This window comes from Mandrillus leucophaeus, unplaced genomic scaffold (genome assembly GCF_000951045.1).
Source record: "Mandrillus leucophaeus isolate KB7577 unplaced genomic scaffold, Mleu.le_1.0 Scaffold148, whole genome shotgun sequence".
NCBI lineage: Eukaryota > Metazoa > Chordata > Mammalia > Primates > Cercopithecidae > Mandrillus > Mandrillus leucophaeus.
In genome coordinates this window covers 4,887,407-4,901,614 of record NW_012101454.1, presented here as the reverse complement: position 1 = coordinate 4,901,614, position 14,208 = coordinate 4,887,407, and the positions used below count along the sequence as shown (strand labels likewise).

At 38.3% G+C, this 14,208-nt stretch overlaps 1 protein-coding gene across 3 annotated transcripts in view; it reads right to left on the bottom strand.

Annotated features, from left to right (window-relative positions):
- Nucleotides 1-13,876, bottom strand: part of MIOS (missing oocyte, meiosis regulator, homolog (Drosophila)) — a 36,984-nt gene extending 23,108 nt beyond the window's left edge. Inside the window, exons 1-5 of one of the 3 annotated variants that reach the window (XM_011974722.1) lie at nucleotides 13,685-13,876; nucleotides 13,066-13,147; nucleotides 12,627-12,724; nucleotides 6,955-8,288; nucleotides 6,531-6,629 (exon numbers count right to left, since the gene is read on the bottom strand). In XM_011974722.1, the coding sequence (XP_011830112.1) occupies nucleotides 6,531-6,629; nucleotides 6,955-8,248 (1,393 nt within the window). In that variant the 5' untranslated portion in view covers nucleotides 8,249-8,288; nucleotides 12,627-12,724; nucleotides 13,066-13,147; nucleotides 13,685-13,876. Of the gene's footprint in view, nucleotides 1-6,530; nucleotides 6,630-6,954; nucleotides 8,289-12,626; nucleotides 12,725-13,065; nucleotides 13,148-13,276 lie in introns of those variants that run through there. The other 2 variants (XM_011974723.1, XM_011974724.1) reach the window with 2 other exon arrangements.
- Between the last annotated feature and the right edge of the window lie 332 nt (nucleotides 13,877-14,208).

The window sequence follows — 14,208 nt, the reverse complement described above, 5'->3', positions numbered from 1 at the left end:
TTAAAAAAAAAAAAAAAGGTAAAACAGTATATAGTCAAAGGTCTAAACTCTCTTTTATACCTAATTCATACTTTTAAAAACCTTGTCTGATTATCTGATTTTAGGTTGTGGCAAGTCTAAAATATTATGCATGTTAGTATACATTTTATATTATAACTGACTGCTTTATGAAAAAGTTTCAAGATGTGTTCTTTGTAAAATTTTGGAACTTCAAAAAATAGTTAAATAATTCCACTTGAAGTTACTTATTTTTAACCTGACTACTGGAAACTATTGCCAATTCAGGTCAAAGAGTTAAGAGGAAACTTTCAAAAAGTTCTCTTACTTTAACAGCACTTCCTACTCACTAAAAAGAAGCAGCATGCTACTTTATTTGCGACCATGAGGGGAGTCAGCCTAAAGACAAAATCACTTTTAGCTTATGAAAGTGGATTTTTAAGAACTATAATGTGAAAACTTCTAACGATTAATGATAAAATTAATAAAACACATTTAAAAAATTAAAACATTCATTCTGAATAATAAATTTAAATTGTCAGGGCAGAATGCAGTCATTTAATTTCAGGTAGAGGCTGAGATGTATTATAAGGTGTTTATTTTCATATCTCTCCTATAAATTTTGGATTTAAAGCTGGTATTTAGTGATATTTAAAGCTGGTATTTAGTAAAATTTAGTGACAATTTTAAAACGGGTGAACAAAAATCAGCAATTTATTTTTCAAACGATTACCTACAGCTTAACATAATATTCTAATTTCTTAAGAGTTTTTATTTTATAGAAATCATGTCATGGAACAGAATAGAGAACAATACAGTCACAAGTTGATTAACAGTAGGGATACCTTCTGAGAAATGCATTGTCAGGCAATTTCGTTGTTGTGTGAACATCACAGTGTACTTACACAAACCTAGATGGTATAGCCTACTACACACCTGGGCTACATGGGCCTACTGCTCCTAGGCTATAAAACAAACTTGTCTAACTCACAGTCCAGGACAGCTTTGAATGCGACCCAACACAAATTTGTAAACTTTCTTAAAACATTATGGGATTTTGGGGGGATTTTTTAAAAACTTTTTTATTTTTTAGCTCATCAGCTATCGTTAGTGTATTTTATGTGTGGCCCAAGACAATTCTTCCAATGTGGCCCAGGGAGGACAAGATTGGATGCCTCTGCTTTACAGCAAGATACTGTACTGAATACTGTAGGCAACTGTAACACAATGGTAAGTATTTGAGTACCTAAACACAGAAAAGGTAAAGTTAAAATACAGTATTAAATCTTTTGGGGCCACCATCATATATGCAGTTGATTGTTAACAGAAACGTCATTATGCAGTGGATGACTGAATATGAATTCAAAGAGGTCACTGCTAGGAGGTGGAAATATTAATATATCCCGCATGTTAAGAACACGGTTACTGTATCATGTATTTTTTCTGCTTAGAGACCTTTTTATTGATAACTATGCTACAGTTGATTATTAGAATTATCAAATAAGCAATATGATGTCAGCATGGGTTTTGACTTACGAGTTTAACATATACATACATTTTTAATATATCTCTAAAAACAAAGTAAAATATATTTATGCATGTTATGTAACACTGAAATAACAAAATTGTATTTCCTAAATTTGAGACTGTCCTATATATAAATAATAGAAAACGTTTTATTGATGGCTCAAGGAAAACAAGTTTATTTAAACATTAAAAATCAGGATTTTGGCCAGGCACGATTGCTCACGCCTGTAATCCCAGCACTTTGGGAGCCCGAGGCAGGCAGATCACTTGAGGTTAGGAGTTTGAGACCAGTCTGGCCAATGTGGCAAAACCCTGTGTCTACAAAAAATAAAAAAATTAGCCAGGTGTAATGGCATGCACCTGTAATCCCAGCTACTCAGGAGGCTGAGGCACGATAATCACTTGAACCCAGGAGATGGAAGTTGCAGTGAGCTGAGATTGTGTCACTGCACTCCAGCCTGGGTGACAGAGACTCTGTCTCCAAAAAAAAAAAAAGAAAAAAAATTAGGATTTAACATTTCTTTCAAATCAGCAATCAAACACTATGCTCTTTGTAGCTACTGTTTCATTTTAATATCTATGTAATAACCAAGCAATACAATTATCCAGTTTATAAGAAATCCTAGCTATTTTGCCCCTGTAGTCATTTTGCGTAGACAAATTCTCAGTTCTCTAGATTAGATTTTCGTTTTTGTTTTTTTTTGTTTTTTTTTTACAAAAAAAGATAGACAGGGTCTCTATGTAGCCCAGACTGGTTTCAAACTCCTGGGCTCAAGCAATCCTCGTATCTCAGCCTCCTGAGTAGCTGGAACTGTAGAGTTTACTCTTTAAGCATAAAAAGTATTATTTTCATGATGGATGAAAAGCAGGCCAATATTTTTTATACAACTTTCTGCCATCTTAAAAGGAAGGAATTATACCTACTAATAACACTGTGAACTTGCTATACAGGTCTGTAGAAGAGATTCCCTCAGAGCATGCATTCTTCTCATCCTGGTTGATTTCAACACTTAGCCCATTCAATAAACTAGCCTCTCAGTTCCTTTGCTTCCTTATCTCCAGTGGTCTACACCTCTAAGACTTAAGCTACTCCTTTCACAGCCACACTCGAAACTGTCCTCCTCCAAAAGACCTACTTTCTGACCACAACCACGTAGCCTTCCAAAAATCTCACTTCCTTATATTCTTCACAACCTCACAGTATCTTCACCACCATTATTTTTACTTATCAGTCTTACCCTGTATTCATTTTCATCTCTATCCAAATAAGATCCTAAGGGTCAAGTGAATCACTCTCTTGCCAATATATTTAATTATCTCACCCTACTGTCCTTTATTCTACCTTCTGGTAAAATAATGTTACCCAGTAATACTCCCATGTTTCTCAAGACAGCTCTCTCTCCTCTTCTCCATATCCTCTTCCTACAACCTCCCTGCTCCTTCTCAGCAGGAGCCATAAAATGGGAAATCCCTCAGCCTCTAGTTATTGAACCTTAAACATCCTGCATACGGCATCCTTTTCCCCTTTCCTCTGGCAAATGTGGAGGTGTGCACCCTTGTATCTAAAGAAACTGTGCTCTGGATCCCATTCTCTCCCATTTCTAGGAACTTTGCTTCATTCCCTTCTCTCTGCATCTTTAACCTCTTTCTATGGGCTTCCTCCAATTAGCATTTAAACATGCTTAAATTAATCCCATGTTGAAAACAAAAAGAAAGCAACACAAAGCTCCCGGCTCCAGATTTGTCTCCTCCTACTGAATATCTTTTTGTCCTCCTTTATATAGTCAAATTCCTTGAAAAAAAGTATTTATAATTGATGACTTCATTTCCTCAACCCACTCTGAATTTCTAATCTAACTGCAATTTGCTATCCATACCGCCCATGAAAGACCTTCTCCTAGTCCTAAATTCAGTGAGTCCTTTTTAGTTCTTATTTGGCTGGATCTGAAGCATGGAGCACTGGACAACTGACCTCTCTTCCCTCGTCCACATGAATATATATTAAGTTGGTGCAAAAGTGATTGCGGTTTTTGCCATATAGATCTTTCTCCTACAACTCTCAACAATCCTCCTCAGTCTCCTTAAGCCACCTCTTTCTTACTCCAAACAATTCCATCTACTCTACCAAATATAATTTATTTCTAACATATATTATATTCCTCCCCTGTGCTTTGATCTCATATCCTATTGCCCAATGGACATCTCTACCTAAGCATCTTGATTTCAACTTGCTCTAAAATAAACCAATACTCTTCCTGTGTGTTCCTAATTAACATACTTCAAATTAACTAGTTTCCCAAACTAAATATATGTGCGCTATCTTTGACTTTTCCATCTTCTCCACCCCTTTATCTAATTAATCATTAAATTTTGTCCTATTCTCTAATGTATCCACATTTCTCTAGCACCTCTGCTACTAACCTTCGTAAGGATACCATCACGTCTTGCCTCCTTGCAGCAGGCTTCTATCTGATATCCCTACTATCAATCTTGATCCTTTAAAAACACAAATCTGTCATAAATCCATCTGTTTCCCTGCTTACAAGATGAATCTCCCTAAATTCTTAACATGATTTCTAAGTCCTTCTTGAGTTAGCCCATTGCTTACCTTTCTAGCCTCTATTCTTTCCTCACTTCCTCTCTCATGCTCTGTTCCAGCCATAATAATGTGCTATGCTTTCTACCCTCTGGGTCCACTGCACATGCTGCTCCCTGTCTGGACCTTGTCTTTGACTGTACCTCCTCTGAGAAACCTCTAATCCCTACAACCAGATTAGGAGTCCTTCCTGTAATTAACTGTTCTTCCCTATGTTAGAACTGCCAGTTTACTTGTCTGTATTCTAAACTAGAATGTAAATTCCCCAAGAGCAGGGATGCTCATTCTCCATGAGGGAAGAGATTTATGTATCTTCTTGACAGTTATGTCTCTAGTTCCTAGGATAACTTCTGGCATATAGTAAGCATGTAATAAATACTTGCTGAATGAATAAGCTTACTTCATATTGTAGTTGTAAAAATTAAAGTAACATGGGAAAAGCAACTAATTCATAGCAAGCACTTATATATATACTATTTGTTACCAAAATCAAAATTTAGCTGTGTGCTCTAATAAACTTGTATATTAGGTTACTGTGGACAAGATGGCTCAATGTGTTGACTTACTGTGTGTTGAAATTATTAGAGTGACAATTAGAGGAAAAGGTATGGCCAAATAGAAGACTGAAATCTAAGAGTGGCATATTTGACACTATTTCTTTACTTTTCACCTTTGGGTAGTAAAAACAAAAATATCTATACCAAACAAAACAAAAAGCTGAAAACCTAGCAATGAGAGAATGATGAATGAGGAAATCTTTCCAACAGTAGTCTTTCTTTAGTCTGGATAAAGACTATTTTGACACAGGGGTGGGATACTCAGTTTGTCTCTAGTGCACCAGAAATGTAAACATATTACATTTTCCCCTTTGGCTTTTCTTCAGAGGTTGGCTTTTCCTTAAAATATATCAAAATACAAAAAACACAATAACCAACCTCTAAATAATTGAGTGCAGTGTGGCCTAATCTACTATAAAACTAACACACTATAAAATCTATAAACGTGGTGTTTAATTCTTTGTAGCAATAGGCAATGGCTCTAAAATCATGAACTATGGTACCAGGTTCATTTGCGGGGGTAAAACAGTATGTGTGCCCGTTTACCTACGTTAATAAAAACAGCAGCTTCTAACCAAACTTATTCATTTTACTATTTATAATAAAGGTTACTTTTTTGGGTGGAGGGCTAATACAAAAACAATAAAATCAATCTGATCAGTAAGTAGTTTACTGCATCTTTCAGTAAAGTGAACCAAAGTAATCTGAAAGACCTTAAAAAAAGCACTATAATGTAACAGTTTAATTAAAACACTTAACCTACTCTAAAACATTTTATTATTTTGTATTTTGTTTGTATGGTATTGATACAAGTTCTGTAAAAAATAAAATTGGATTTACTACTTCTATTACTGCTCTTTGACTAAATAATGTTAACTAATTTTCTAACAGCTTGACTTGGGCCCAGATTTGACTTAGCAAAAGCTACAGAACGAATCCTAGGTCACAGAGATACAGGTTGAGCATCCCAAATCTGAAAACTGAAATCCAAAAGCCTTCAAAATCTGAAACTTTCTGAGTGCTGAGATGATATTCAAAGGAAATGCTCATCGGAGCATTTTGGATTTCAGAATAGGGATGGTCAATCTCTAAGTATACAATGCAAATATTTCGAAATCTGAAAATATCTGAAACACTTCTGGTCCCCAAGCCATTTTGGAAAAGGTATACTCAACCTGCAATTCTAATATAACCCATTATTCAATTCCAGTAAAAGAATAGGAACAACTGTTTACAGCAGTCAGAAAAAAAAAGAAAGTTTGGTTTTTGCCACTTTTACGTTATTCCTTAATAGTTTAACATACCAATTTCAATCCTATATTAACTCACACATTAATTAATTCATTCACTAATTCACCAAGGACTATTTCAGGTATAATTCCTTCAAGTTAGGCCATATTTCATATCATACTCCTTGCTGTTAGATGGCTCAATGAAAGTATCTGGGGAGCCAAATGAAAAGGGGTCTCCTTCAATTAGTGATCTTTTAATTTAGTTTTTAAGAAGCAAAATGTTGTGATAAAACCTGAACTAACAATCAGTAACCTATAAATTGTTTAGCGTAAAACCTCTCAAAGTGGGTTTTCAAAAAAATAACACTGAATAAACATGTGAATAGATCTAAGAAAGTCAACATCACTTCAGAGAATTAAGACTCCCTGCAAAAAGGGTTTTGGATACAAATACAAGTATGCATTTAACTCAACAATACACTGAAATAGCTAATCAGAAAACAACAAAATATTTATGTACATGATCCTGAAATACCTAATTTCTGCCAAATGATATAGAGGGCAAAATAAAAGTACATAAGTTATAAACACATTGGAGAAAATGAAATAGAATTTTCTTACCCAACGATGACTTTACAATTGATTTAATTCCTGCATAAACCAACGATCCCTTGTTGCCTGGAGATTTCTGATCCATATCTTCTGTGTATTGCTTCATAAGTATTTAAATGCATAGGAAATACTAGTGATGCATAACAAAATATTTCAAAGCTAAATTTACTTTGATTTGGAGCCAATTCATAAGTATCAGTGTAAATAAGATGGTTCGACTCTATTGCAGAGATACACCGTTCTTCCTCCTACACAATCTACAAAGCAGTATTTCGAGTTCAAAAGTTTAGAACAATTTTACTTTATAATGTTAACATTATGTAACTTGAATTTGTATATAAAACATTCAGCATATTTATAGACTGACTTTTCAGCAAACTTCAAGAACATGTCTACTTGATTCATCTCACAAAATTCACAATGCAAAGGATATAGTGCAGAGTATACCAGAGTGACTTGAGCTGTGGATCTTCATTTCCAGCTAAAATGTGGTTCCTCCACACCTGCTCTGTATCAAGTCCATATCTCGATAAAGCCCGAAGGCGCATCTTCGTTGCTATATCTTTTTCTAAAGAATTATCATTTTCTTCTTCCGTACATTCATATAAATGACGACCACAAGCCCACATTAAAGATGTAATTGGGCTCCAGGCAAGAGATATCCTTTCAAAAACAGTGAAGTCAGACATTGTTCGGTTGGGAGTTACAACTATCATTCGATTTTGACTTGTTGGATGCCATGCAAAGGAAGCAATGTAATTGTCACAAGGCTGCACACTTCTTTCAATTATTGTGGGTTCAGTTTCATCCCCAATGGGAGTGGGTGTATGCTGCATATCATACAATCTAATAATATTACTATCCCTTGTTAAAGTGGCAAGTAGACCAGTCCTAGTGGGACACCATGCTACCTTTGTTAAGGGTTTTGGTTGCTCAGTCAGTGTCAAAACTGGCTTCTCAAATTTTCTAAGATCCCATATTGCAACCTGACCTTCATAGAAGGAAGCAACACGATCGTGGAAATATGGGTCTACCGTCACACCCTGAACAGCTTTTGTATTTACAAACATCTTTTGGCTTGTATTCCGAAGATCAAATATAGCTAGGTTACGATGCATACCAGCAAGGAGAAGTTTCTGGTCTCGTGGAAGCCAACAAAGAGAGAGACAAGCATCGTTCTGTCCTAACTCATAAAGTGGTTTTGTTACTAATAATGTTGTTTCAGTTTCACCTGCTGAAAGTTTCACTTTTTCCATGGGAACTATATCAGGAGTATATTTGCTGCAGATATCCCATATTAGCACTGAAAAGTCAGCTCTGTGCTTATCTAAACCAGCAGCTAGCCAGTTACTATCCAGTGGATTCCAGGCAAGGGTATTACATTGTCGTGCATGTTTTGGAACAAACTCTTTTCCTATCAAATCTTTGAACTTTGAGTTATGATCTTGACCAAGACTTGTAAGCACAACTCGACCATTTGCTTGTCCAACTGCCAGCAGACATTCAGGATCATAATTGAGATACCAGGCAACACATTTCATATAAGGTGTATCTGAATTTATTGACAGTAATGTAGCTGCAGAGTCTTCAGATAAACGTAAAGATCCAGCTTTGAGTTCTGAATTCACAGTAGATTCCACATGATAAAGACTTAGTTCTGAGTCACACACAACAAATCTATCAACCTGGTGTGGTGCCCACAAAATATCAGGTTTGGTACCGCTCATGTTTACCGATGTGCTCAAAGGGTCCACTCAGGTCCATTCACTGAAAATGTTTAAAAACAAAAGGTTTTAAAATATCAACAAAATATAATTCTCACGTTGAATAAACTATTCAGAAAGTCAGACACTTCTCTATTCAAGAACCCTCTTTTTCAATATATTTGTATTTCTATCTGCTAGGAATTCAAGAAAATATTTATTGAAAAAAAAGGAGAAATAACAACCACTTCCAATAAAATGAGCTGGTAGGAATCTGAGAATCCCATCCTGGCTATATTTCCCAAGACCAATGATCTTAATTGCACTGTTACTAGTACCTTCAGCTTAACTTCAGGGTTATAACGACTTCAGTGTGGTAAGCAAATTAATAAGTATTATCCCTTTGAAGGGGGGAAAACTTAAAAGCATTATGAATCACATTCCCAAGCAATAGTTTAAAGCAGTACTGCCCAATAAAATCTTCTGCAATGACAGAAATGTTCCATGTTCATGCTGTCCAATATGGTAGCCACTAGCCACATGTAGCTACTGGGCACTAGAAATGTGACTAGTTCAAATTTTAAACCTTAATTTTAACAAATTTTAATATAAATAACCGTATGTGGCCATCATAACGAACAATGGAGATTTAAAGTACAATGCCATACTAAGACAGAGGTTTCTTCAACTTTCAGTAATAAGCATCAGCCTTGTATGGCAGAATAAACACTGGAATGTACTGAACAAACCTGAGTTCCAGTCCTGGCTCTGCCATATATTAGTTATATGCCTCAGAAAAGTCATTGTGTGTGTGGAACCCCTTTGTTTTCTCATCTACACAATGCAGGAGTTGGTTTAGATTAGTATTTCCCAAACTCCAGTCATGTAACACCTGTGCCATTAATATTTTTCTTTAAACTGACTCATTTTTAAAATCTGAAAATTGACTTTAATCTCTTCATAAGGTCCATGAATCATGGTATGCTATGTTAAATATATTTTTTAACCTACACTGAAATAGATAACTATTAAAAATGCTTGATTGTGTTTTATCTACAAAGCATCCTGTTTATGACCAGTCGTACGCACATACCACACTCTTGAGAAAGTGAATTAAGTGATCATTAGAGGCTCTTTCAGTTTTCGGTTCTACAAACTTTGAGTAAGTGTTAAAGCAGAATTTTTGCAAAAAAATAAATATTCTAGCAGTAGAAGCATACAAACTAAATATAGCTATAGTTTAAAATGGTGTTTCAATAATTAAGGTTGTCTACAAAAATTTAAATGCCTGTTTCTGAGGTTGGCAAAAGGTAATAGTTTAGATTCAAAATGAATAAACATACTTAAAATCTTCACTGCAATTGGTATCTGTACAACTATGTTGTCAGTTCACATAGGGTAAAGCTATGGTTCACTTACCTCTCTATCCTTAGTGCCATATATACAGCCTGGCAGAGACTCCTAATAAAGATATACTAAATAGTTCAACTCAAACATAATTTTCAGTTTCAGTTAGGAATTACCAGTCTTGCAAAAGTTTCAGTTAGGAATTACCAGTCTAAAATAGACTCATATTATTTAGACCACGAGTCCCCAACTCCCAGGGCTGCAGACCAGTTCTGGTTCCTGGCCTGTTGGGAACCAGGCCATATAGCAGGAGGTGAGCAGCAGGAAAGGGAGCAAAGCTTCATCTGTTACTTAGAGCCACTCATCTCACACACTGCCGCCTGAGCTCCGCCTCCTGTCAGATCAATAGCAGTATTAGTTTCTCACAGCAGTGCAAACCCTACTGTGAACTGCACATGACAGGGATCTAGGTTGTGCATTCCTTGTGAGAATCTAATGTCTGATGATCTGTCACTGTCTCCTATCACACCCATATGGGACCATCTAGTTGCAGGAAAACAAGCTCAGGGCTCCCACTGATTCCACATTATGGTGAGTTGTATAATTATTTCATTATACAGTGCAATGTAAATAGAAATAAAGTGCACAATAAATGTAATGCGCTTGAATCATCCTGAAACCGCCCCATCCCTCATCTGTGAGAAAACTGTCTTCCATGAAACCGGTCCCTGGTGCCAAAAAGGTTGGGGACTGCTGATTTAGGAATTCTTATACTGATTTTATTTCCTTCTTTAGCATTTCTCAAGCCCAAGATCAATCATTTCAATTATATTCTTACTAGCACCCTCAATGTCTTCATTTCCTTGTCACTTTGGGTTTGCCTTTTGCCAGTCATTTACCCAATTATTTATCATCTTGTCTCCTCATTCAGGCTTCCAAGTGCTACCACACTGAGGATAGTCTCAAGCCTCTGAAAACTGATTTCAGTAAATTAAGGTATACAACATATCTAGTGTGCGGTGCTGGCAGTTTTTCTTTTATTCATCTTTCCCCTGGGCCCTTCGGAAATACTGCTTTATAGAATATCAGAGTAAAAATCTTTCTACAACACAACTTTGACCAGGCTATCCTTCCTTGCTTAAAACCCTCTAATGGTCTCCAGCTGCACTTAGTATAGCATTCCAAATCTTCAACCTAACCTACAAAACCCTAAATGCTTTTGGTCTCTGCCTACTGCATCAGCCTTGTGGCACAACATTCTTGCTGTCCTTTTACACTGTCCTTTTCAATTCCTAGAGTATACCCTCCTCCCCCATCACCATACCTTTGCAAATGATATTTCCTCTGGTTAAAGCATAGTTCTCTGCCTTCTGGGTCAAGTTAATACCTGCTCAACCTTGACATCAACCACCCTCCATCCCCTCCCTAGTCGAGGTCAGGTTACTCTGACATACACTGTCATTAAACAGTATTCTTTCCCTTTAATCATCCATTTCTGTCTCTTCCACTGGATTATACATTCCATGAGAGCAAGTGAAGTATTTTTTTGTGTTCCACTGTACCTCTAGTCCCCAGTACAGTGCTAGACACTCAGTAGGAAGTTTAATAAACATTTGTTAAATAAATGCATGTGCTGAATGATCCCTCTGACACTTCTCACAACTGGTATCTCCAAGTTTTACCTATTTCCTCATGCTTCCACTTCTACCCTTCATAGGAGAGGCTGGCTCCAGCCAATATTTAAGTGTCTGCTATCATACTTCCATTTATTCTGTAACGATTGGGCACCTTCTATGTTCTAGGCGCTGTCATAAAGCTGGGAACACAGCAGCAAACACGAGCAGATGAAGTCTCTGGTCTAAAAAAAAACCTGCACTGTAGTGATAAAATTAAGCCCAACCTTAAAGAGAGTTAAAAAATTTAAGAATGAGGAGGAAAAGGGGCACCTCATGTGATAGGCAGCAGCTATGACAGCAAAGAAAAGGAACAGATACTGCCAAGTAAGGTTTCACACTCATACCACCACAAACAAAGGAAACCTCTTAATTGACATCATGAGATCTGCCCCATTTTCCCATCTCATTGAAAAATCAATGTTTAAATAAACACACTCTTTAGGCCTTCATTCCACAACCCTACTCTTTATACCAATGGTCTGTGGTAAGCAATTTTGATGCCACATAGAAAAATCCATCTTACAAAACACAAAATACGAGTTGTAGCGTAAATTTTAGAACTTTGATTCACATGACTCTCAACGGAGAATATCAGCATTTCTTCCATTGTCATGCACCTAAAATATTTATACTGCCATCCACTAAATCTGATGACAGTAACTCATACAGAATCAAAACTTGAGAGAAAAAGACTAGCTAATTCTTCTCACTTTACATAACAGTAAAGTGAAGACCAGATGTTTGGGTGCTTGTCCACGGTCTCTCAACTTCCATCCTAGATTACTGCAAAGAGAAAGGATCAGCTACACAATATGCAAGGCGTGGTGCAAAATAAAAATGCAGGGTCCCTTATTTAAAAATTATTTAAAATGTCAAGACAGTGATAGTAGACTAGCCATTAAAATAAGTGCTAGCCATTATAAATGCTGGACTATGTGCTACTGCACAGGTTGCACATTATAAGAGTAACCCTGTATAGAGAGGTGCATCTATGTCCACCCTTTTAAGAAGTGTACTTTTTTCACCATCTAATACACAGGATAAACAGTTCCTGGCTCATGAACATACATCACCAAGAATCTGGTGTAAAGAAAACAATATAGAGTCAGAAATCCTACAGCCACTCCCCAGTTCAAATCCTAACAAATCTTGTAATACTCCAAAACCATAAACCGAGATAAAATCTATCCCATTTCCATCTCACAAAGTTGTGACATCAACTGAAATGAGCTCTTCACATCACATAGATGTTAGTATCACTACCATTCCTGTAATCAGCCCTGAAAGTTAATGTTTTTTCCAAATGTTGGAGACATTAAAAAATTAGGCGCAGAAGGGGTGCGGTTTGCAATAAGTATAGCTTGTATTTATATCCTCACCTTTCAAGTTTAACAAGTCTCACTTCCCATCAGTGACTTATCAGCAAAGGAAAGCCATGCTCATTCTGTGTTTATTCATCAGAATATCTGTAACAGCACTGTCCAAAAGAAATACAGTGTGAGCCATATGATTTAAAAATTTCCAGTAGTCACATCTAAAAAGTAAAAATAGGTGGAATTAAATTTAAAAACACATTTTATTTAACCAACATATCAACGGCATTATCCTTTCAATATGTAATCAATGCAAAAATTATTAGTGAGGATTTTGACATTTTTTTTGGCACCAACTCTGGGAAATCCGATGTGTATTTTACACTTACAGCACATCTCAATACCATGTGGCTACTGGACAGTGAAGTCCAACACATTACAATACTACTAAGTGTACAAAGTATCCAATCACATGCTTTTTGATGTTGTCTTTTACTTTTCTTACCATGGCAAATTACGAGAGCGGTTTCAAGAAATTTCCACCATCAGCATCTTCGAGGAGATGCACTGCACATATCCAAATTTCCCTTAAAATATACAAAAGGCCTGCAAAAGCAGTCATTTGCTAACCACTTCAGCAAAGTCCACATGTGTGAGGTTTCATTCATCCTCTTAAGGAATTTTCACTACTCGTATGTGAAGAGAACAGAGCTCACCGGGAGACAGGCCGTTTAAGAAGCACAGTATTTAAGAGGGTACAATGGCAACAGGGCACGTTGCTATTCCAGGTAAAGCAGGAATCTGAATCCGACTCTCCCGCTCCAAGCACCTGGCTGAGCCTCCCGGGAAAGGCGGGGACGCCGCTCCCCACCAGCCTGCCGCGGTGAAGGCTGTAGCGTGGCCTCTGCGCCCCGAGGAGGTCCCCGCAGGTCCCGCGGCCGCCCGCAGCCCCCGGTGGCTCCCGCGGAGGCCCGACCGGCTGGCCGCCCGGCGCGATTACCCCACAGCGCGGAACGCGCTCCCCGCCGAGACGCCCGAGCCTTTCAACTAGGCTATCTCGGGCCCCTAGCTGCGGCCGCTGCGCTCCCGAGACCCGAGACGCGGGCCGGGTCGAACTCACTGACCTGAGGTGGCAGCGCGGCCGCCGCACAGCCGCTTCCGGCCGGGACACCGCCCCTCCCGCCGCAGGCGCCCGGACGCGGGCAAGATGGCGGCCGCGGCGGCGCGGCCCGTGACCTGGACCACTGGGCTGGGGCCCACGACCCTACTACCACGCCTCGGGGACGCGCAGCCGCGCCTTGGAAGGGGAGTTTCCCGCCGCGTGCCCCGCCCTTCCCCGCCCGGGAGGCGCCTCGGGGCGGGGTCACTGGTCGGGAGGCCCCGCCTTCCGCCCGAAAGCGCCTGTGCACCCCGCTGGCCCCGCCCGTGGGTCCACAGGCCGGATCCTCGGGTTCCTAGGCTGGGACTGCTTCTCAGAACCACTCTGCCGTTTTCAAGCAGGGTCGCACACTCTAGCTCACTGGGTCCATCTTAATTTCTATTAAACTTTTTTTTTTTTTTTTTTTTTGCAAATGAGGTAGTAGGAGATCCAATGTATTTGGTTAATGATTTATTCACTCAGTCATTCCACAAACTTGTCTTGATCACC